General features: G+C 38.6%; 2 protein-coding genes and 1 long non-coding RNA gene across 3 annotated transcripts; 2 read left to right on the forward strand and 1 right to left on the reverse strand.

Moving 5' to 3' along the window:
• Positions 1–516: 516 nt before the first annotated feature.
• On the forward strand, positions 517–19368 carry LOC103513368 (protein outspread-like). The gene is made up of 3 exons (XM_008478192.3): positions 517–684; positions 1680–1775; positions 18877–19368. The coding sequence occupies exons 1-3, from the start codon at positions 548–550 to the stop codon at positions 19067–19069; spliced, it is 426 nt and encodes a 141-aa protein (XP_008476414.1). The 5' UTR covers positions 517–547; the 3' UTR covers positions 19070–19368.
• A 428-nt stretch (positions 19369–19796) lies between these two features.
• On the forward strand, positions 19797–20300 carry LOC113469122. The gene is made up of 2 exons (XR_003392641.1): positions 19797–20098; positions 20188–20300. It is a non-coding gene; the product is annotated as an uncharacterized LOC113469122 (long non-coding RNA).
• An 819-nt stretch (positions 20301–21119) lies between these two features.
• Positions 21120–22336, reverse strand: LOC103513369 (polycomb group protein Pc-like). Its single transcript, XM_008478193.3, has 2 exons — positions 22203–22336; positions 21120–21733 (listed from the first exon to the last, which is right to left on the reverse strand). The coding sequence occupies exons 1-2, from the start codon at positions 22317–22319 to the stop codon at positions 21398–21400; spliced, it is 453 nt and encodes a 150-aa protein (XP_008476415.1). The 5' UTR covers positions 22320–22336; the 3' UTR covers positions 21120–21397.
• Between the last annotated feature and the right edge of the window lie 2552 nt (positions 22337–24888).

Here is a 24888-nt window from a genome sequence, read left to right on the forward strand (position 1 = left end):
CCCTTCCCTGTATGAGCTCGACGCTCTTTGCTCTCCACTCCACTTTCTTTTCAGCATTATTATATTCCATTTTACTTAGCTACACGGAAGTGCGCCAGGCCAAGTTCCGGCCTCAGCTTGAAGTGTGTATATTACACGAAATATTTTTTTACCCCTGTTCTATTAGCATACTAATACGTGGCTTTCTGTTTCAGTCGCTATGTGAGAACCTAGTTAGGGCTGATTGAGAGGCTGACGAAAAATTCCGACCCCGTCTGTACACGGGAAAAGGCAAAGAAGAAGTGGAGAGGAGAGCTTTTTGCTCTCAGTTCTATGCGGTTTGAAGTCGTCCCTTCCCTGTATGAGCTCTACGCTCTTTGCTCTCCACTCCACTTTCTCTTCAGCATTATTATATTCCATTTTACTTAGCTACACGGAAGTGCGCCAGGCCAAGTTCCGGCCTCAGCAAGTGTGTATATTACACGAAATATTTTTTTACCCCTGTTCTATTAGCATACTAATACGTGGCTTTCTGTTTCAGTCGCTATGTGAGAAGGGTCTGCAAGCCATGGAGTCCTCACACCGTCGCATGATAGAAGAACTGAAAGCTAAACATGCTGAAGAGATAGAATCTCTGCGCCAAGAGAAAGAACAAGCCCTGAGAGAAGAGACGGAAGCTACACTGGCCGCTTTGGATGTTATGAGGTAAGAAATTTACATATATGTAAGTTTTAAAAAAGATGAGTGTTTCACCGCCAATTTTATTTCGTCCTGATATAGCAACTGCTTGCTACATTAGACTCGTGTGGTCTGTGTCGTAGCATACCAACTCGTAGTATGCCTCTCATCAGATGGGCGAGAATAATACTTCCCATTTATTTGCTGGGTCAACACAAGAACACCAGAAAGCAACCTTTTTTTTCTATACATTTCATTGACGCATTGACCTAATAATTACAAAGGAAGGGTACCTACCTACTTATAATTATAACTCTTATGGCCAGGAGTACAATCCCAATTTTAACCTGGTTTAACTCTTGGACGAAGCAGATTGGCTCAAACGGTTGAATTCAACCAATCAGATTGTTATTGTTTAACCCTAGGGTTAGACACACTGAAGTCGGCTAAAACTCTAATCAAACTGTCTTTTATTTGCAATTTCAATTATCATTTATAAGATTAAAGTAAAATGGAAAATTTCTTACTATGGTGACTAGTATGAATTAATTTGAATGCTGTATTATTTTGTTTCTATAGGAAAGCTCATGACTTGGAAGTCGAGAAGAAAATGAACTCCAAATGGGCGAGAATAATACTTCCCATTTATTTGCTGGGTCAACACAAGAACACCAGAAAGCAACCTTTTTTTCTATACATTTCATTGACGCATTGACCTAATAATTACAAAGGAAGGGTACCTACTTACAATTATAACTCTTATGGCCAGGAGTACAATCCAAATTTGAACCTGATTTAACTCTTGGACGAAGCAGATTGGCTCAAACGGTTGAATTCAACCAATCAGATTGTTATTGTTTAATCCTAGGGTTAGACACACTGAAGTAGGCTAAAACTCTAATCAAACTGTCTTTTATTTGCAATTTCAATTATCATTTATAAGATTAAAGTAAAATAGAAAATTTCTTACTATGATGACTAGTATGAATTAATTTGAATGCTGTATTATTTTGTTTCTATAGGAAAGCTCATGACTTGGAAGTCGAGAAGAAAATGAACTCCATTATGAAAAGAATGCAAGCCAATCACGATATGAGTACCCTACATTCACAACACCAGTAAGTAAATTACCTCACATGTTTATAACAATAATAGTGCTTATTTATACTACTCGCATAGGAATAGAATAGAATATATGTTTTATTTGCACATAAGATACATGAAAGTACATTGTACAATGGTCAATTTCTAATCTAAATCATATAAACTTTAATTTAAATCGTAAACATGGGAAACAGTTGTTTGGCCCAATGATCCACAAAATTGATAAATTACATGATCATTAAAAAGACGTAAACGAAGAAGAAAATTAACATCATCATGAAAAAAGTGAAAAAGAAGTAGATCGGCCTGACAAGTAGATGAACTAGATAAGGATGATAAATTGGAACAAGATATCACAGAAGACTTAAAGAAAACAAATTTGATGAATTACACGATCATTAAAAAGATGGAGAAGACGTAAACGAAGAAGAAAACCAACACCATCATGAAAAAGAAGTTAAAAAAGAAGAAAAAGAAGTAGATCGGCCTGACAAGTAGATGAACTAGATAAGGATGATAAATTGGAACAAGATATCACAGAAGACTTAAAGAAAAAACAGCCAGGATGGAACGCACACTAAGATATACCTACTCTACGAAAAGAAGGGGAAGAAGAAGAAGAAGAAGAAGAAGAAGAAGAAGAAGAAGAAGCACCAACTTGAATACCACAAATAGTGCAAGATTTGGATCTTTTTAACACGTATTTTCACGACAGTTTCAATGGAATACGTCACGACACTCATGACATACTTCTGCCATGTGAAACCCGACGTTAAACCATATGTTAATTAATGGTAAACCTTCCAGATCACGTTGAAACGAGGAAAAACTAAAGTGAAGCCAATTAGGAGATACGCGTAAACAATCACTGATCGATTGAAAATCCAAATTTCCTATGTATGAATGTAAAGTCCCTTTACTCCAGCAGTAGGCTATTACTATTATTGTCGTCAAATTCTGAAATTATATTGAAAATAAAATTCCACACCTGGGCTATGTCCAAAACTAGCTCTTAAACCCCAACTAGATCTACTGGAAGTTCTACTACTTTTTTCGAGCTCTAGTAGTATCAACTACTACTGTTTTTTTTTTTTTTTATTCCTAGTAACGTTCCTCGTAAATCAACTCGATCGAATGCTGATTTGAAGTCCATGTCCGGTTGTTGGCGATTAGGGACCTGTAATGAAAAGTCGTAGGTGCGCACACGCACAAAGGAGCGACATTTGTACCTTTTTTTTATCGTTCACATACCCGAGATTTTCAGCCAATGTGCCCTAAGTTTGGTGGGTGTTGAAATTTCCTTTTCTTCTTCTTCTTCTTCTTCTTCTTCTTCTTCTTCTTCTTCTTTTTTCATTATAATCTTGTTAGGAATCTTTGATATTTTGGATGCATTTTTTATTAGCATCAGTTTTTAGTGCAAGATTTGCAAGTTCTTGCTCTTCTTGGTTACATGAAAATAATAATAATAAAATACATAATGATTTACTGTTTCAAGACATTTCCATGTTTCACTGACGTTTACATGGTGCTGTTTTTTTTTGGGACACTTTCGTATCACGCTGCGAAATGCATTTATAATAAATTGATTATTTATGGCACCATTTGATTCTACGGGACATTAGGGTGTGGTGCATCTTAGCCGAATTCGGTAGCCATATTTTCAATCCAATATCCAATGTCGTTCATTAGGTGGTCATAATATGTGTTTTAACCAAGATTAGTTATTTGAGTCATTTTTTTATTCCAATGTCGTTAATTACCCATATTTTAACCCAGAATATAGTTAACCGCTTATTTGATGTTTATATTTTCAACCCGAAGTGGTTTGGCAAGACATTTGACTTTTAAAAACTTGTCCACTCTGACGTGAGCTTCTGTGGACTACCTGTCCAAATGTCCAAATTTGGTGCCCAGATGGGTGCATAGACACCCGCAGATTTTATAACTGCACCTGAAATAAATATTAAGTTGTAGATATTTTTAATAAATTATTGGTAAACCTATGTAGGACTGAATAAAATAAAGAATGACCTAAAGAGAGATCTACCTACATTTTATACCCCGTATCTAGGTACCATCTAATGTCAAAAATTACTCAAAAACTAACTCGTATCTGTAATTCTGTATATTTATAATTCTTATTATAATTTTTATACGTAGGACTACTTTGTATAGTGTATATTCATACGTAAGGTACAAATTTTTTAAAACACTTTTATATTTTTCTATAGCATTAAATTTATTACACTTTAATTTTATAGGACCTCGAAGAGTTTACAACTTCGGTCATTTTTCGGCGTTGACTAGTGTGTTGTCACTTATCGTGACAATCAAATCAACTTGTACCACATTTTTGTTGGTTTCAAGTGTTTCCACATTCCTATTTTTACTTGAAACCTCTGTTCTTTTAATGTACTTTTATGTACTTTAGATCTGTTTATTTATTATTTCTTCTTCTTCTTCTTCTTCTTCTTCTTCTTCTTCTTCTTCTTCTTTTTGAAGAGTTATGTAGGTACTCTTAAAACTTTATTTTTCTCGAGATTACTCTTGAGATCCCCGGTTTTATGAATAGGTAATTACTCGTATCTATGTAGTTTCTCGTAAAAAAACGGACCAAAAGTGTGCCAGTTATCACTTATCTTCTTCGTGTCAGGTCGGCCTTGAGATGAGGTCTTCTCGCGAACAATTTATATCATTGTACCCAAAATCTAGAAATGGATTCTAAAGTAGAGCAACGGACCACACGGTGTGGTACAGCACCGAAAAGGTTCGTCCACACTAACGTCGGCCGAGGTCGATCAAGCCTGAAGCAACGTCCACACTAAACTTTTCTTCCGGTTTCGCCGAACTGTATATTAACTTCCGACTCCAGAAAATACATAAATCCCTATTATTTATCAATCTAGGTTAAATTAAGAACGTTAACTTTACTGGATTTTTTTTTTTTTTTTTTTTTACAAGAAGAAAAGACAGTTGAATCAATAAAAATGAAACCTTAGATACAAAAGAAAAGCTCTCTTCAGATGGCAAAAGGAGGACAGCTGGACTTTTCTCCCTCTATGTTTTTTCTCTCTTTTTCTGCCATAATTCATTTCTTTTGCAGATAGGTATTTTCATTATAAACCTCTTCAATTTAAAATCTCAAGAAACAGGTTTTGTTTATTTTTTGCTCAATACTGTTCTCAATTCACAGTTTATCACACACATCAAAGGCTCTTTTTAACACTCTTCCTTCCCACAAAGGACTTTTCAGTCATATGCTGGCAGAATAAACAAGGTGAATAATATATTCTATTCGCTTCTCTTCTTCGCTTATCTTCTTTTATTTTCTCTTCTACTCTATTCTATAAACTCTCCAATTTTAAATCTCAAGAAACAGGTTTTTTCTTTTTTTTTTTTTTTGCTTAATATTGTTCTCAATTCACAGTTTATCACACACATCAAAGGCACTTTTTAACACTCTTCCTTTCCAAAGGACTTTTCAGTCATATGCTGGCAGAATAACCAAGGTGAATAATATATTCTATTCGCTTCTCTTCTTCGCTTATCTTCTTTTATTTTCTCTTCTACTCTATTCTATTCTATTTTTCTCCTACCCCCTTCATTCTAATGGCTGGCTGATTCTTTTTAATATTCCCCTACCCTCATAGCTCTTTATACTAATTTAGCACTCATCTTCATATCTGTTAAGATTGTTAAGGAGCTCTTTTGCCAATTCAATTCAAAAGAATGATTCTATTCAGTTAAAAGGAGCCATAATTTAAATTGTGATTTATGTCATTTCTCAGGCCTCTGGGCAGAAATATTAAAATATCCTTTAGGCTGATAGCAACAGTCTTTCTAGGCAGAATATTCATGAAATTCTCTCTAGGCAGAAAGAATATTCAACAAGCGTGAAAATGATTTAAATAATTCTGACAGGGTTTTGTTTATTTTTTGCTCAATACTGTTCTCAATTCACAGTTTATCACACACATCAAAGGCTCTTTTTAACACTCTTCCTTCCCACAAAGGACTTTTCAGTCATATGCTGGCAGAATAAACAAGGTGAATAATATATTCTATTCGCTTCTCTTCTTCGCTTATCTTCTTTTATTTTCTCTTCTACTCTATTCTCTTCTATTCTATTTTTCTCCTATCCCCTTCATTCTAATGGCTGGCTGATTCTTTTTAATATTTTCCCCTACCCTCATAGCTCTTTATAATAATTTACCACTCATCTTCATATCTGTTAAGATTGTTAAGGAGCTCTTTTGCAAATTCAATTCAAAAGAATGATTCTATTCAGTTAAAAGGAGCCATAATTTAAATTATGATTTATGTCATTTCTCAGGCCTAGAGTTCCGGAGCTTAGTCACACGGATGGGTTTCATACACCCTAGTTTTTTTCTCAGTGTACCTACTTATTAAACTCATTCCTGCCTGGGTGGTGTAGTGGTCAAGGCGCTCGCCTGTTAAACAGGAGGGCGTGGGTTCAATCCCAGCCGAGGTATGGAATTTTATCCTCAATATATTCTCAGGCCTCTGGGCAGAAATATTAAAATATCCTTTAGGGCTGATAGCAATAGTCTTTCTAGGCAGAATATTCATGAAATTCTCTCTAGGCAGAAAGAATATTCAACAAGCGTGAAAATGATTTAAATAATTCTGACAGCTCTCAGGCCTCTGGGCAGAAATATTGAAATATCCTTTAGGCTGATAGCAATAGTCTTTCTAGGCAGAATACTCATGAAATTCTCTCTAGGCAGAAAGAATATTCAACAAGCGTGAAAATGATTTAAATAATTCTGACAGAACGAATAGAAAAGATGAGAAAGAGGCCGCTGAAAAAACAGCTATCAGAAAAACGGATTTTTCAGTCCTTTACTCCTTTAGCATGATTTGATTGCTTAGGCTTGTCTGAGCTCAGAAAACACAGAACATGGTTCAGCCAATCAACATCTCAAATTTTCCGGACCGTCAACAAAGAACAAATTGCTATCATGTTTAGCCAACATCCGGAACGGATAGACATTACCTAGGCACCCGAATTAAGTAGATTGAATAGTTGAACTTTGAAAGTGAACATATCAGAACATATCAGTTACTTGAACTTTGAAAGTGAACATATCAGATTTGTGATTTATCTCAAATTTTCCGGACCGTCAACAAAGAACAAATTGCTACCATGTTTAGCCAACATCCGGGAACGGATAGACAGTACCTAGACTACCTAGGCACCCGAAGAAGATTGAATAGTTGAACTTTGAAAGTGAACATATCAGAACATATCAGTTACTTGAACTTTGAAAGTGAACATATCAGATTTGTGATTTGTCATATATTCTGTTGATAGGTGCCATTTGCCATTTCTACCTGCTCAGGTCCATACTTCCATAGCCCGTTAACCTCGCTATGATTTTCAGGTTTTTGGGAAGTTTTCTATTAATTCTAGTATTTTAATGGCTTTGCTGATGCTAATCTGGAGTGTGTGGTTCTTTATCCGGCTTTGTTATCAACGAGTTTGTTCCAACCTTTACGTCTATTGGCTCACTAAAATGACTCCGAAAATAGACACAAACCTCAAAACTTTAGCTAGGAATCTCCATATGTAACACAGATAGGTTTAGGTAGCAAAGGTGTGTGGTTGATATTTACAGTATTCATTATTTACTTTGTTATTGCATCTATACAACTTGTCCTACATTCTTCTTGATTGTTGATGGTTTTCAGTAGTTGGTTTCATCCTTCATGTCTCAAATTTTCCGGACCGTCAACAAAGAACAAATTGCTACCATGTTTAGCCCACATCCGGAACGGATAGACAGTACCTAGGCACCCGAAGAAGATTGAATAGTTACTTGAACTTTGAAAGTGAACAAATGTGTGATCTTTATCCGGCTTTGTTATCAACGAGTTTGTTCCAACGTTTACGTCTATTGGCGCACTAAAATGACTCCGAAAATAGACACAAACCTCAAAACTTTAGCTAGGAATCTCCATATGTAACACAGATAGGTTTAGGTAGCAAAGGTTTCAAAGATTGAGCACATTGCAATATCTTTTCATCTTCTTACACCAGAACGCGGGAATTCTAATCAATCTTCATTGCAACCCATGAAACAAACGACCCATCAGACGGAAACATGTGTAATTTTCAAAGATTGAGCACATTGTAATATCTTTCCATCTTCTTACACCAGAACGCGGGAATTCTAATCAATCTTCATTGCAACCCATGAAACAAACGACCCATCAGACGGAAACATGTGTAATACATTAAATTTGTAAAATATGATAATGGACATGCACTAGACACGGCAACTAGCGTGCTAGACACTCATTGCAACACAAGAAATGATAAAGACAAATGTAAAATATGATAATGGACATGCACTAGACACGGCAACTAGCGTGCTAGACACTCATTGCAACACAAGAAATGATAAAGACAAAATCCTACACCTGAATCGAAAAGGAGAAAAAAGAAATACGTACAAATCTACAAATAAATACCTACGTAAAAAAAAAAACAAAAACAAAACAAATTGCAAAAGAAGAAGAAGAAAAAACCTTAGAGATAGAATAGCATGGTATTATTAGCTAAACTTCATATAATAGAAAGAAATATTGCCAGCCTAGTTAGCTTAGTTGGTAGTGCGTCTGCCTTGTAAGCGCTAGGCCGCGGGTTCTGCTATTTAATCAATCTCTCAGTCAAGGAACCTTCCCTCATCAGTGGAAAACGTGCTTTATCAAACCCATCCCAAAAAAATATTAGCCCAAACTCGACGTAAGAGCAAGCAAGCAGCAATATTAGCTTAACTTTACGTAAAGGACGGATTTACATCACACCCATCCCAAAAAAATATTAGCCCAAACTCGACGTAAGAGCAAGCAGCAATATTAGCTTAACTTTACGTAAAGGTAATAAAAGGTGTAACCGCAAATAAAGGACATGATAAGCCCAAATAACGATCACACAACCTACATAAGACAACCCAGACAAGCAAAAGAAATCTCTTTGACCAGAAACAAGTTAAATGAAAGAATTGATATTAAAACACTCATATTAGAGAAAACAGATAAAAAATTCGTAATTTATTGGTCTGCAAACAAACATTAAAACAAGAACCACACACATATAATTCTCAGAGATCTCATAAATAATATACCAAAAATTTCTCCTGTTCTCTCGTACCTACTGTGACAAATACCTTACTACCGTCCTAGGAACCAAATACCAAAAATCTAAAAACGCAGACTGGAAACAAAACCAGAATGGATAGTTTGGACCTTAACAAAGTTACCAAGTCGTCAATCAACTTTGATTAAATGATTGGATCAACTAAAAATTGAATAGGAATTTGTTAAGGTAGGATCGCACGATATGGAAGAGCGAGTTATAATCTGGCAATTTTCTATCCATAGAAATCTTCTATGGTCCAAAGCAAAAATCGACGCCATATGTGTAAATGGTCCAACTAAAAATTGAATAGGAATTTGTTAAGGTAGGATCGCACGATATGGAAGAGCGAGTTATAATCTGGCAATTTTGTATCCATAGAAATCTTCTATGGTCCAAAGCAAAAATCGACGCCATAATAATATGTGTAAATGGTCAATTGGTCATGTTGCGAAGACCGATAGCGCGATATGGCTATAACATACCACTTGAAAGAAAGCTATAAACAAACTTAAGTCCAAATACATACCTACCAAATACATGAATTTTTTCCTCTAAAAATAAAGCTGTTTGGATCTCGTTTGATTCCGTCAACAATGTTGCATGGTATGGCTATAACATACCACTTGAAAGAAAGCTATAAACAGACTTAAGTCCAAATACATACCTACCAAATACATGAATTTTTTCCTCTAAAAATAAAGCTGTTTAGATCTCCGTTTGATTCCGTCAACAATGTTGCATTTTTTCGAATATTTTTTTTCGACTTTTTCCTCATCGAATGAAATTCTACTTTTAGACAAGTTCAGGTATTTCTGTCGGGTTCCTATTTTTTTTTTTTTTTGTCCTATACAAGGTCCTTACTTCCCAAACCCCTCCCTACCTCTACGACCTCTACCAATTCCGTCCAACTATAAGTTCCCGAGAAACCCGTTCCCATGACCTTCTCCTCCACAAACCTCCCCACAACACTGTATCCTTTGCCAAATCCTTCTTCATTTCCTCAATAGACCTCTGGAACAACGTCCCGCTCCCCATCCTCAGCTCCCGCTCGTTCCTATCATTCAAACTCTCCCTTTCCGAGGCTGTCAGCAACGGCCTGTTTGCTAACTAATCCCCTCCCTCCTTCCTTATCCTTCTCCTCATCCCATCCCTGAGCGAGTGTGACTGTGATGCTGTAAGCGCCCTTGAGTGTGACTGTGATGTACTGCTTGGGCCTGTGAGTGTGACTGTGGTGTGATGTTTGTGCCCGTGAGTGTGCCTGATGTGTTGATTGCGTCCGTATGTCTGTGCGTATGTAAAGTGATGGGTATGAGATCACCTATATCTCTACCATGTGCTGCTCCCATTTCTGATCTGCCTTCTCATACCCTGCTCTTACTACTCATTTTTTTTTTCTTCTTCTTCTTCTTCTTCTTCTTCATACTTTCATAGTCACCTAGGTACTATTGTTTTATTATTATCATTCCTTTTTTTTTAAAATTAATCAGGGTGTTTACTTTGTAAAATGTACCCCCATAATGTATCAAATATATGAGACCTTGGTTAGACTGCGGGGGAAAAGGGACTTTTCAGTCCTATCCCAGCAGGATAAACAAGGTATATTCTATTCTATTCTATGTAACCCTCAGAACTCTTCTCAACAACCACAAAAAAAAAATCATCAAAATCGAGGAACTTGACTTCTAGGCCATCCTGTAGCAGACCTACACATTAGCATGTACCACATACGTAACGCTTACGTTGTAAATAATGGACAATTTAATAAGATAGGGAAAACAAGTGAAGGCTTATCAAGACAATTCAAAGAGCGATTTGAACATACAGGAACGAATATAAATGAACTTGGAAATAAAAAGACAATATAATTGGGACAGCAATTTGCTAAATGGACGTAATTTTAGCCTTTCAAAGGAGCTGTGGATATCTTTATTGCAAAATGCCAAAAGTGTCAGATTTGACCTAGAAATCCGTGTAGTTATGAATATGATGTATGAATCCTACGGTATAATGTATGAAGACATAGTCCAAACGGTAATACCTCATATATATACAATGCACCTTTGGGGAAAAAATATTAGGTCGTATGTGTGCCTCGGAACCACTTTTGCATTACTTCAAGACACATTCTTTAACATCCATGGCTATATGGGAAGAAATTACTAAAAATTGCAACAGAAATGTCGCCAAAAATTACAAGGATTTAGGAAATTGCATGGGCCTGTAGAATACTACAGCACAGAAGCCATTCTAGGCTTTTGGAATCTGCAGAAATTCTTCAAATCCGAGTAATTCTTTACAAATTAGGAAGACAATTTTCAAGATTGATATATCGAAATCACCCGTAAAACTTTGAACTTTTTTCCTTAAATCAAGATTCTTTGATCTTACCAACTTGAATACCACAAATAATGCAGGATTTGGATCTTTTTCAATGGAATACGTCACGACACTCATGACATACTTCTGCCATGTGAAACCCGACGTTAAACCATATGTTAATTAATGGTAAACCTTCCAGATCACGTTGAAACGAGGAAAAACTAAAGTGAAGCCAATTAGGAGATACGCGTAAACAATCACTGATCGATTGAAAATCCAAATTTCCTATGTAACACGAACAGATAAACCGCCCAAGCATAAATTTGAATCATTCATAGGTGAATTTTATTTGTAAAGGTGGAGTGGAATACTGTAGAAAATAACGCGAATTGCTTAGGAACATCCTTAGGAATGGATCAAGAGCGAGAGGTACACCTACACCATGAAACACTACATCAAACTCATCAAAGACACATTAAGAACTCCCACCAAAACATCCCTTGGCCTACAACATCCCACTTCTTACACTATTTCATTTTGTATTTTCTTACTTTTTATTTTTATCTTACTCTCTTTTCTGTTGTATTTTTTTTCTTCTTTTTTTTAATTTAAGCAAGGTTTTAATTTATAAAAAAAATACACCTATTTTGTACCAAATAGGTACATGAGACCTTGTTTAGACTGCGGGAGTAAAGGGACTTTTCAGTCTCATTCGGGCAGTATAAACAGGGTAAATTCTATTCTATTCTACAAGGGAAACCCCTGCTAATAATGGTGTCAACGGCGTAGGCGTAATCCTAGGAATATTCTAATTGAGATATTTATTATAGTGTCCGACTGGGAAAACAGCGAGTACCTAAACCGACGCAGTCTGGCTGGGGAACTTTAATCAGGGAGGAAACCAGTCTGAAATTTCCCGTACTTTGAACAATAGTACAAAACAAGATCCACCATAATACAAATCGAACTTTTGAAACCTCCCTGAAATCACGTCATTATTAGGAAGTGTTTTAGTTCCATATCAGTTATCATGTCCACTTGATTGTCAGGTTTTTGAAATGTTGGACTGGTTGGTTTTTTGAAAAATGTCTATCACTTGTAGGTATTTTATTTGGGTTGGCCCTCTTCAAGTCACCAACCAGATTGTTATTATTGTTGTTTTTGAAATAAATATATAGCACTTGGATTTTGTATTTAGGTTGCCAATCTACCAGTCACGGCACGAACCAGCTTTTCGTCAAGATTTCACAAATTTCGTCTTCAGGACTTAATTTGGCCATAACTGGCCAGCCCAATAGGGCAACTGGAAATAGCAAAAAAAAGAAGGTAGGGAAGATGAAGGAGGAGGAGAAGTAGTAGTAGAAGAGGAAAAAAATACAGAAGAAGAAGAAAGAGGAGGAAGTGGAGAAGTATATGAGTTCGTAGAAGAAGAAAAGGAAGAGGAAGAAGGAGGAAAAGATGAAAGAGGAGAAGAAGAACCAGAACGAGAAGTAGAAAACGAAGAGGAACGAAGGAGAAGAAGAAGAAGGAAGAGAAGTAGTGGAAAACGCAGAAGAAGGAAAAGGCGAAGAAGAGGAAGTAGAACAAGAAGAAGAAAGTGGAGGAAATGTCTATCACTTGTAGGTATTTTATTTGGGTTGGCCCTCTTCAAGTCACCAACCAGATTGTTATTATTGTTGTTTTTGAAATAAATATATAGCACTTGGATTTTGTATTTGGGTTGCCAATCTTCCAGTCACGGCACGAATCAGCTTTTCGTCAAGATTTCACAAATTTCGTCTTCAGGACTTAATTTGGCCATAACTGGCCAGCCCAATAGGGCAACTGGAAATAGCATCCAGTCACGGCACGAACCAGCTTTTGGTCAAGATTTCACAAATTTCGTCTTCAGGACTTAATTTGGCCATAACTGGCCAGCCCAATAGGGCAACTGGAAATAGCACAAGATTGATTTGTCAAATTGAGTGCTGTCGCAAATTTCGTCTGGTGATTTGTCACATTGTTGTCGCAAATTTCGTTTGGTGATTTGTCAAATTGCGATCTGTCATGATGATTTTGAGACCAATTTGTCCGAGAGTAATCCAAGTTGTGACGTCCTAAGCGGGTTGTCGCAAATTTCGTCTGGTGATTTGTCACATTGTTGTCGCAAATTTCCTTTGGTGATTTGTCAAATTGCGATCTGTCATGATGATTTTGAGACCAATTTGTCCGAGAGTAATCCAAGTTGTGACGTCCTAAGCGGGTTTGTTTAGTTTCTTTTGAACCTTATTCGCTAATTTTTGCTACGTTGGATCGGGTTTGTATAGGTTTCTTGATATATGATATGGGTTTTTAGTCTTAGCGGACAGTATAAATAAAGTATGTACACATTAATAAAATTATTCTGTACCTACCAAATATGTACACAAGACTTTGTTTATAAAGCGGTAGTAAGGGGGGACTTTTAAATCTCTTTCTGGCAGGATAAACAGGGTGTATTCTGCACTGACGATGTCCAGTGTCCACATATACTGATTTTCCACAGCAAAGTCCACATACACAATGTTCACCAGTCCACCCCTTATACAGTTGTGACCTACCCTGTACATCTACCTACATCAAGTTATGACAATCAGCTCCGGTCAGTTCTGATGAGAAGATAAAGTCGCAAAATGTACACAAGACTTTGTTTATACTGCGGTAGTAAGGGGGGGACTTTTAAATCTCTTTCTAGCAGGATAAACAGGGTGTATTCTGCACTGATGATGTCCAGTGTCCACATACACTGATTTTCCACAGCAAAGTCCACATACACAATGTTCACCAGTCCACCCCCTAGCTACTCCTACAGTTGTGACCTACCCTGTACATCTACCTACATCAAGTTATGACAATCAGCTCAGGTCAGTTCTGATGAGAAGATAAAGTCGCAAATTTTATGAGCGAAGGTTTCGCCAAAAAATTTGCCTGGTATCAGATTCCAAAATCTCGTTTCATATTTTGCTAAATTTGCTTTTATTTATTACAATTAGTTCTTCTGCAAAGTCTTCTAACGGTAGTAAGAGGGGAATTTTAAATCTCTTTCTGGCAGGATAAACAGGGTGTATTCTGCACTGACGATGGCCAGTGTCCACATACACTAATTTTCCACAGCAAAGTCCACATACACAATGTTCACCAGTCCACCCCTTAGCTACTCCTACAGTTGTGACCTACCCTGTACATCTACCTACATCAAGTTATGACAATCAGCTCAGGTCAGTTCTGATGAGAAGATAAAGTCGCAAATTTTATGAGCGAAGGTTTCGCCAAAAAATTTGCCAAATGACATTTTCCAACCCAGAAATAATAGCCCGCCTGGTATCAGATTCCAAAATCTCGTTTCATATTTTGCTAAATTTGCTTTTATTTATTACAATTAGTTCTTCTGCAAAGTCTTCTAATATTTGCGAGTCTGTTTATGGTTCGTATGATGGGTGGTTGTTGACCTACGGTCCGAGGACCACAAGTGGTCCGTGAGACACTTAAAAGTGGTCTGAACTGCACCATGTAATGGAGTTTAATCCTCGTTTAATTAATTGTTTGCTGAAAGCCTGAAAGCTGCAGAATGGGCAACCCAAGAATTGGGCAGTTCCCTTGGGACCCTGCCTGTGGGCGAGGGTTTTATTTGTAAACCAAAACAATATGAAGTGGTCCTCAAACAATTCTGTTCGATATTAACAATCCTCTAGTTCAAATCGTTTAGGAACCGTTTGTATAATTTTTGCAAGCATACTCGTATTTATGAGTGTAATTATTTCTTCAAAATATTTTTGCAATGGTTTGGGCGGTCATATATTCTGTTGATAGGTGCCATTTGAATTTCTACAGGTCCGTAGCCCGTTAAACTCGCTACAATTTTCAGGTTTTTTGGGAAGCTTCCTATTAATTCTAGTATTTTAATCGCTTTGCTGATGGTAATCTGGAGTGTGTGGTTGATATTTACAGTATTTATTATTTACTTTGTTATTGCATCTATACAACTTGTCCTACATTCTTCTTGATTGTTGATGGTTTTCAGTAGTTGGTTTCATCCTTCATATTAGACGCATGTATTTATGCCTAACACAACTAAAATTCCTTCTTCTTTTTCCTCAGATAAGTGTCCACGAAGAGCAAACGGCTCAGTTCAAGGAGAAGATTCGCACCCTGGAGTCGCGACTGGGAACCCTGGATTCCGACTACAGTGAAGAAATCAACAAGCTAAGAGCGGCCTACGAAGAGAGTCTGACCAGCACTGGAAATCAGGACCTGATGTCTGGGACCAAGTATAAACATGAAATGGAACATATTAAGGTAAGTACTGGAAATCAGGACCTGATGTCTGGGACCAAGTATAAGCACGAAATGGAACATATTGAGATAAGTTAGTTTGGCTCGGGGACATTAAACAGGGAGTAGACCAGCTTAGTCTTGGTGGAAGACTTCTACAGGGAGGATACCAGGCTGTAATTTTTCTTTTATGGTCTGGCTGTAAGTAGCCTGAATTTCCCTTGCCAAAGAAATAGCAAAGAGTGAGAGCGAATGGCATCCACTCATAAAATTTGTAGCCAAAAGTATATGTCAGCCCAAAACAATCACCCTAGGGAAAAGGCAAAGAAGAAGTGAAGAGGAGAGCTTTTTGCTCTCAGTTCTATGCGGTTTGAAGTCGTCGCTTCCCTGTATGAGCTCGACGCTCTTTGCTCTCCACTCCACTTTCTTTTCAGCATTATTATATTCCATTTTACTTAGCTACACGGAAGAACTAAAAAGTCCTTTACCTCAGCAGTCTAAACAAGGTCTCATGTATTTTATGGGTATAATAACATAACATAATACAACCGGGGATTAGACCGTCTTAGTCGGAACTAAGTACTCTGGATTCCGACTACAGTGAAGAAATCAACAAGCTGAGAGCATCCTATGAAGAGAGTCTGACCAGCACTGGAACTCAGGACCTAATGTCCGGAACCAAGTATAAGCGCGAAATGGAACATATAAGTTAGTTTGGCTAACTTGAGTGAGATAAGTCAGTTTGGCTCGGGGACATTAAACAGGGAGTAGACCAGCTTAGTCTTGGTGGAAGACTTCTACAGGGAGGATACCAGGCTGTAATTTTCGATTTAAATTCACTGAAATAGAACATGAGACTTTTAACAGGGAGTAGAATAGAATATACCTTATTTATCTTGCTCGAATGAGAGTAAAAAGTCCCTTTACCCCAGCAGTCTAAACAAGGTCTCATGTATTTTATGGGTATAATAACATAACATAATACAAACGGGGATTAGACCGTCTTAGTCGGAACTAAGTACTCTGGATTCCGACTACAGTGAAGAAATGAACAAGCTGAGAGCGGCCTATGAAGGGAGTCTGACCAGCACTGGAACTCAGGACCTAATGTCCGGAACCAAGTATAAGCACGAAATGGAACATATTGAGATAAGTTAGTTTGGCTCGGGGACATTCAACAGGGAGTAGACCAGCTTAGTCTTGGTGGAAGACTTCTACAGGGAGGATACCAGGCTGTAATTTTCCTTTTATGGTCTGGCTGTAAGTAGCCTGAATTTCCCTTGCCAAAGAACTAGCAAAGGGTGAGAGCGAATGGCATCCACTCATAAAATTTGTAGCCAAAAGTATATGTCAGCCCAAAACAATCACCCTAGGGAAATTATTACTATTGTAATAATAAGTAAAGGAAGGACGGACTAAAACTATTAGAGGATGTGCCTTATTCCCAATACTGTTCCAATATTTTGAACTACATTCTAAAATGCATTTGGAATTATATTTTCCACTTTTTTTTCCGAAATAATTAATAGCAATAGCTTCATTTTCCATTTTTTATTGTTTTTGTTTTCTGTTTGTTTGATTTTTATTCTTATATTTTTATTAATTACATGTATAACCTCTATTTTATCATAAATATAGTTTAATTTTTGTATTAAAAAAAAAAAACATTCTCTCATGTTATTATTTTCATTTATTTTTTGTGGACTATAGGCACCCCACCTCTAAGGTCCGTTCGTAGAACTGTAACTGAAGATCTTATCGTCCCAAAAGCGAAGAGAGAAGGGAAACAGGATAGATGATAGAAGAAAGACAGCCGTTCCTGGAACGAACAGTATCCGTATTATAAAATTCGTCTAAGGTGTGTTAGTGACGGTGTTTTTAACATCCATTCCATGACAAACTACAAAGACCCTCGTCACTAAAAACCTTAGACAGAAATGGTCATTGATGGAGTCCTAAGAAAGGAATAACAACAAGACAAGGCTTTATTTAGTTACTAGCTGAATTCCGTCGCTTCGCTCCGGAATCCCGCTAGTTCATCCCGAGGCATGGTCAAACTTGTAGAAAAGGCATGGCCGAACTTGTAGGAAATAATAAAAAATACGGTCCCGCTGCGCGCTCCCTATTAGCTGCATAGTTATCAAACTAAAAACATAAACGAAACTAATTAAAAAAAAAAAACATTCTCTCATGTTATTATTTTCATTTATTTTTTGTGGACTATAGGCACCCCACCTCTAAGGTCCGTTCGTAGAACTGTAACTGAAGATCTTATCGTCCCAAAAGCGAAGAGAGAAGGGAAACAGGATAGATGATAGAAGAAAGACAGCCGTTCCTGGAACGAACAGTATCCGTATTATAAAATTCGTCTAAGGTGTGTTAGTGACGGTGTTTTTAACATCCATTCCATGACAAACTACAAAGACCCTCGTCACTAAAAACCTTAGACAGAAATGGTCATTGATGGAGTCCTAAGAAAGGAATAACAACAAGACAAGGCTTTATTTAGTTACTAGCTGAATTCCGTCGCTTCGCTCCGGAATCCCGCTAGTTCATCCCGAGGCATGGTCAAACTTGTAGAAAAGGCATGGCCGAACTTGTAGGAAATAATAAAAAATACGGTCCCGCTGCGCGCTCCCTATTAGCTCTACCAACTAAGCTAACTAGGCTGGCGGTCTACTTCTTAATCGAACGATCGAAGTCTTCTTCTTCTTCGCCTTTTTCCCGTGTTCACACAGGGGTCGGCGTTTTTCATTAGCCTCTCAATAATCCCAGGACTAGGGTGATTGCTTTGGGCTGACAATTGTTTTTGGCTACAAATTTTACGAGTGGATGCCCTCCGCACTCGACCTGTGCTATTTCTTTCACAAGGGAAATTCAGGCTGGTATACTCCCTGTAGTCCCCCAGCCAGACTAAGCTGGTCTACTCCCCGTTTAATGTTCCTCAGCCAGACAAAAATAAATTTAATACTGCCAGGCGAGCGCCTTGACCACTACACCACCAAGGCAGGTCTACTTCTTAATCGAACGATCGAAGTCTTCTTCTTCGCCTTTTCCCGTGTTCACACGGGGTCGGCGTTTTTCATTAGCCTCTCAATAATCCCAGGACTAGGGTGATTGCTTTGGGCTGACAATTGGTTTTGGCTACAAATTTTACGAGTGGATGCCCTCCGCACTCGACCTGTGCTATTTCTTTAGCAAGGGAAATTCAGGCAGGTATACTCCCTGTAGTCCCCCAGCCAGACTAAGCTGGTCTACTCCCCGTTTAATGTTCCTCAGCCAGACAAAAATAAATTTAATACTTAGGCTTGATAAAGTTTTACATCCTCTCTTCTCGCCAGGGCCGAAATGGAAGCGATCAAGCAAGAGATCATCTCCCTCTCGGAGAAATATTCCGCCAAGTGCGTCGAATCCAGCGACCTCAACGAGCGCCTGCGCCATCTAACACGGAGTCTGACAGCGGCGCGTGCGCACATTAGCGACCTTGAGATGCGCAACGCCAAACTGCGCGCGCATATCAACGAGAAAGAATAAGCGGGTCTGCGCGCTGAAACTCCTGGAGCAGCGATCCCCTAACTGGGGTCCGCGGCCCCCTGGAAATCCTTCGCGGGTAAGGTTGAATCACTTAAAATATAGTAAAAGGGCCGCGCGCCGTCTTTACAATTGAAAGAAAGAGGCCGCGTTGGAAAAAAGTTTGGGAACCCCTGATTTAGCGTATTTGAAGAAAACACTAGGGTCTGTATCCTTGTGGCCGAGTGGTTAAGAGCATCGACTCTTAATCCGGAGGTGCTGGGTTCGAATCCTGGCTTTGGCGGAAATTTTGACCAAACGTGTCCGTTCCCGGTTAGAAACTAAAATCGAAGTAAAAACCCAGGAAAAGGAAGCTAACAAGCTACTGTCTGTTGGACATATTTCGTACCTTTTTTTTAAATTTAAATAAAATAATTGTTTAGACTTTTAGAGCAGGCTAGACTGAGGCAAAATAATTTCATAGTAGTAAGGGAAACAGAATAAATAAGGAATGGATTAATTATAACTGGTATGTACAAAGAGGGGGAGAAAAACGTAAACGTACAAAGAATACTGTAAGGATAAATACGTATGTAGGTAAATAAATAAAAATAGGGCATACATATAAGTCATATAACATATAAGTATTTGGGTTGAGGGGGGGGGGGGGGGCAATTTGAGTAGACTTTAAAAGTCTCTTTTTTTCAAGGGGTTTGAAAGAGGGAACCGTAAGTGCTGTAGACTTTACAAGTCTCATTTTTTCAAGAGGTTTGACAGAGGGAACCGTAACTGCTGAGGTCTTATCGTCCCGAAGGCGAAGAGAGAAGAAAGACAGGATAGGAGAAAGCCGGCCATTCCGAGAACGAACTTTATCCGCCCCGGGCGGGAATCGAACCCGCGGCCTAGCGCTTACAAGGTAGACGCGCTACCAAAATTATGTAGGTTTCTCATTTCAATCGAAAAAAGAGCATTGTATTGTTTAGCCTACTCAAAATTGATCCCTGAGAAATCGGTCTGTAAATAAATAAATGGTATTGGTTGCAAAATCGGAAGGTGATAGGGGATATTAGAAAGAGATTTATCTCTGGTTATATACAGAAAGGAAAACATTTCACATTTATAGAAGGAAATCCACACGGAAGGTGATAGGGGATATTAGAAAGAGATTTATCTCTGGTTATATACAGAAAGGAAAACATTTCACATTTATAGAAGGAAATCCACATTAAATATGGCTCATTTTCAGGAGGTCATTTTAAAAAAAAAGTGAATGAAATTACAAATTACAAGATTTAGTGGGAATCTCAAGGTGTGTCCACACATAGTCGACCGGCCGTCGATCGATGTCGACGGAACCGTCCACACTGCAAAATTACAAGATTTAGTGGGAATCTCAAGGTGTGTCCACACATAGTCGACCGGCCGTCGATCGATGTCGACGGAACCGTCCACACTGCCTCGACAACATAGATTTATCTCGTCGATCGACGGCCGGTAGACTATGTGTGGACACACTTTTAGGTTGTGGTTATGTACCGGGTTAAGATAGGCAAGGTTGGTAAACCTTGTTTTTAAGTTACCACTCCCATGCCAAACTGTAGAATCAATATCCTGTCTCAACCCAACCCGGTACATAACGACAACCTTTAAGACCAGGATAGGACCACAGTGGTTTGACACAGCTCCCCAACACTTTGCTTGAGTAAGCAAAAGCACACTATTTACTTGGAGTTCACATCGCTTACTCCGTTCTCCAGGTCGCTTCTCGTCTTGAAGAACCCAGTCTCAACCCAACCCGGTACATAACCACAACCTTTAAGGCTGGGATAGGACCACAGTGGTTCGACACAGCTCTTTTCTCGAGTTTTTCTTGTTTAAGTTTCTTGAGTACCCTTTTCTTGAGTAAGCAAAAGCACACTATTTACTTGGAGTTCACATCGCTTACTCCGTTCTCCAGGTCGCTTCTCGTCTTGAAGAACCGAAATTACAAATTACAAGATTTAGTGGGAATCTCAAGGTGTGTCCACACATAGTCGACTGGCCGTCGATCGATGTCGACCGAACCGTCCACACTGCCTCGACAACCTAGATTCATCTCGTTGGTCGATCGACAGCCGGTCAACAATGTATGGACACACTTTTAGGTTGTGGTTACGTACCGGGTTAAGATAGGCAAGGTTGGTAAACTAACCAGGTTGTTTTTAAGTTACCACTTCCCATGCCAAACGGTAGAATCAATATCCTGTCTCAACCCAACCCGGTACATAACCACAACCTTTAAGGCTAGGATAGGACCACAGTGGTTTGACACAGCTCCCCAACACTTTTCTTGAGTAAGCAAAAGCACACTATTTACTTGGAGTTCACATCGCTTACTCCGTTCTCCAGGTCGCTTCTCGTCTTGAAGAACCCAGTCTCGACTTTACACTCCCTAAAAGTCACCGTCTGTAAATTGACTGTGACATCCGTAATGACGATCTTGTCCGCCAGGGGGCTTCGCTGTCGCCAGTATTCGACTCCGGGATCTTTCAGAAGGGTAATGACCTTGGGCTGGGCCGGGGCAGGGGTGTTATTGTTGGGCTCAGGGGTCGGGGTGGGCCCGGCTACCTGGGCAGGAGGGACCGAGTCTGGTTGGGCTTGGGTTTGAGTGCCGACCGGTTTGGTGGAATCGGGCGTTGATTTGTCCGTCTGAAAACGAAGGGAGGGGATATTACTTTAGTACACGAGGATAAAGATTTTTTAAAGAGGTAACTGTTGATAGAGGGAACTGTAACTGCTAAGCTCTTATCGTACCGAAATCGGAGAGAGAAGCAAGACAGGATAGGAGAAAGCCAGCCGTTTTGAGAATGAACATTATCCGTTCAGGATAATGAGGTAACTGTTGATAGAAGGAACTGTAACTGCTAAGGTCTTATCGTACCGAAATCGGAGAGAGAAGCAAGACAGGATAGGAGAAAGCCAGCCGTTTTGAGAATGAACATTATCCGTTCAGGATAAAATCCGCTCCGGGCGGGAATCGAACCCGCGGCCTAACGCTTATAAGGCAGACACGCTACCAACCAGGCTAACCAGGCTGGCTAAATTATGATTTTAATGTGCCCAGTTTGCCTAAAGGCATGTTTCACGTGGAATTAAGGGGGACACTCATTCAATTTACCTTGGACGCATTGGGGCTGGTTGCACCATTCACCAACCCACTCTCCGCTTTACTCTCCTGCGCTTTCTCTTCGCCAACAGGCCCCTCTTCTTCCTTCTTAGTCACAGGCGTTGCCATATTAGGCCCCGCTTTCGGGCTGTGTATTTCTTATGGAGATTTTAGCGATCAAAAATTGATCATATCTCAGGATCGGTTGAGTTTCGCAAAATCCTTTCTTATTGCACACCTAGACCATAAAAGGAATATTCCTACCAAATTTCAGCTTTCTAGGTGTTGTGATTCTTGAGATAGAGCGATCAGTGTGAAATATGAAATGTATGAGTGAATGGATCTTGATTTTATAATATAAGATTGGAATAATAGATATATTTCATGTATATTAACTTAACTTATTAAACCTGATTTGTGGCTAATACATAAGGTTCGTCAGAGGAAGAGAATGGTATGACTTCATTTTTACAGATAAAAAATCGGTATTCCTCTCAGGGAAGAGCTCTAAGAATAATCGCAGTATTCCCATAATGATGATTATTTAGAATTTAGTAAATGGGAAGAATTGTGCTTCTTCTCGCCCATCTGATGGGGAACATACTACGCGATGAGCATGCTACGACACAGACCCTTCAAGTCCAATGTAGCAGACATTTCACAGCTGATGGGGGACATACTAGGGGTTAGGTGTGCTACGACACAGCCTTTTGAGTTCCAATGTATCAGACGTTTTGATGGGGAGCCTACTACGGGATAGACATGCTACGACATAGACCCTTAATTTCAATGTAGCACGTTTTATAGGTATGAAATCTTATTTTATTAATAAGAGCGGTTTTCTGTTTGTTTGTCTGTAAGAGGTTGGCGTCTAAACGGTAAGTCTTAGAAACTTGAAATTTTGTACACAGGTTCATATTTTTATGGCGGTGGTTATAGGCAAGGTTAAGATTTCCTAAAGCCAGCCGTTCGCGAGTTATTCAAGAAATTCGAAATTTTTGCCCGAAAACTGAGTGATGGAAAGTTCGCGGGTATCCCGCTAGTCATAAATAAAAAAGGCTGTGAAAAACCGCTCTTTTCAGCAAAATTTCCTTTAGGGATGAACTATTTATCTGTCGGCAAAGTCACAACTTTGGATCGCGAACTTTCCGATACAGAAGAAAAAGTTCTCTTTAAATGCCAAAAGGAGGAGGGCAGCTGGACTTTTCTCCCTCTATGTTTTTTCCATCTCTTTTTCTGTCATAATTTATTTCTCTTGCAGAGATATTCATTATAAACTCTCCAATTTTAAATCTCAAGAAACTGTTTTTTTTTTTTTTTTTTTTTTTTTTTTTTTTTTTTTTTTTTATTATATATTATTTTTTTTTAGCCAAGCAAAGTTTTATACGTAGGAAATGATTGCGGGTAGGTAGGTTCTGCATACAGGTACAGGGTGTTATTTATTTTTTGCGTCAAATGTGTTTCTGTTTCGCCCTAATATCGTCCCGAAATCCAGATCTTATCATCTTATCGTCCCGGAATCAAATCGTCGACCAGTGGCGGTATTGACCAGAATAAATAGAATATTCTGGTAAATACCGCCCGGAATCAAATCGTCTCGGATAGGAGAAAGCCAGCCGTTCCGAGAACGAACCTCATCTGTTTGGAAAAAATCTGCATCTAAGGCTGGCGCGCTAGTGCGCTACCAACCAAAACTAGGCTGGCTTTTACTAATTCTGTTAATTCTCCAAGTTTCCTTTTTACTCTGGCAAATACCACCACTGGTCGCTACTCATTCAACTTTTAAATAATTTGGGTCATTTTCAACACTTTTTTTGGTATAATGACTGCCCAGTGCCCATTGCACGCGAAAGGTTCCAATGGCACCTGTTAAAATCTGCTTCTAAGGCAGGCGCGCAAGTGCGCTACCAACCAAAACTAGGCTGGCTTTTACTAATCCTGTTAATTCTCCAAGTTTTCTTTTTACTCTGGCAAATACCACCACTGGTCGCTACTCATTCAACTTTTAATTAATTTGGGTCATTTTCAACACTTTTTTTTTTCGTATAATGACTGCCCAGTGCCCAGCGCACGCGAAAGGTTCCAATGGCACCTGTATACAAGGAAACCCAATGGCGGGACACCCTGTATATATTAAAATATTCCAGCCCGTCAGCCACCTGTACCTGTAATGTAATGCAATCTAATAAACCAAAACAGTGACTACCCGACTACTTTATTGAACTTATCGAATATGTCGGTACGGGACGTAATTGCACCTAGACTAGATTACTTCTAGCTACTAAACCAACGGCATTGACTGGCCAATATTTCAGAAAAATAAAGCAAGAAGTCGAGAAGAAAGACTGGATAATCTGGATATCAGTAAAAATTATTACTTTACTGTCAAAATTCTGGCTAATATATTTCAGAAAAATAAAGTAAGAAGTAGGAAAAATAATAGAAAGTAAAAAAGTCTATTAGTAAGAATTGTATCAACATTGTAAGTGACTGGCCTATATTTCAGAAAAAAAAGGGCAGAAGTGGAAATCGGTCGAGAAGACGAGAACTAAGGGCTATCCTCAGAAAACTATGACATTACTGACAAAATTCTGGCCAATATTTCAGAAAAATATAGTAAGAAGTGGAGAAGTAGAAAAAAGTCTATTAGTATTTTGAGACTTGCGTCAACATTCTAAGTGACTGGCCTATATTTCAG

Source organism: Diaphorina citri, unplaced genomic scaffold (assembly GCF_000475195.1).
Source record: "Diaphorina citri unplaced genomic scaffold, Diaci psyllid genome assembly version 1.1 scaffold963, whole genome shotgun sequence".
Lineage (NCBI taxonomy): Eukaryota > Metazoa > Arthropoda > Insecta > Hemiptera > Psyllidae > Diaphorina > Diaphorina citri.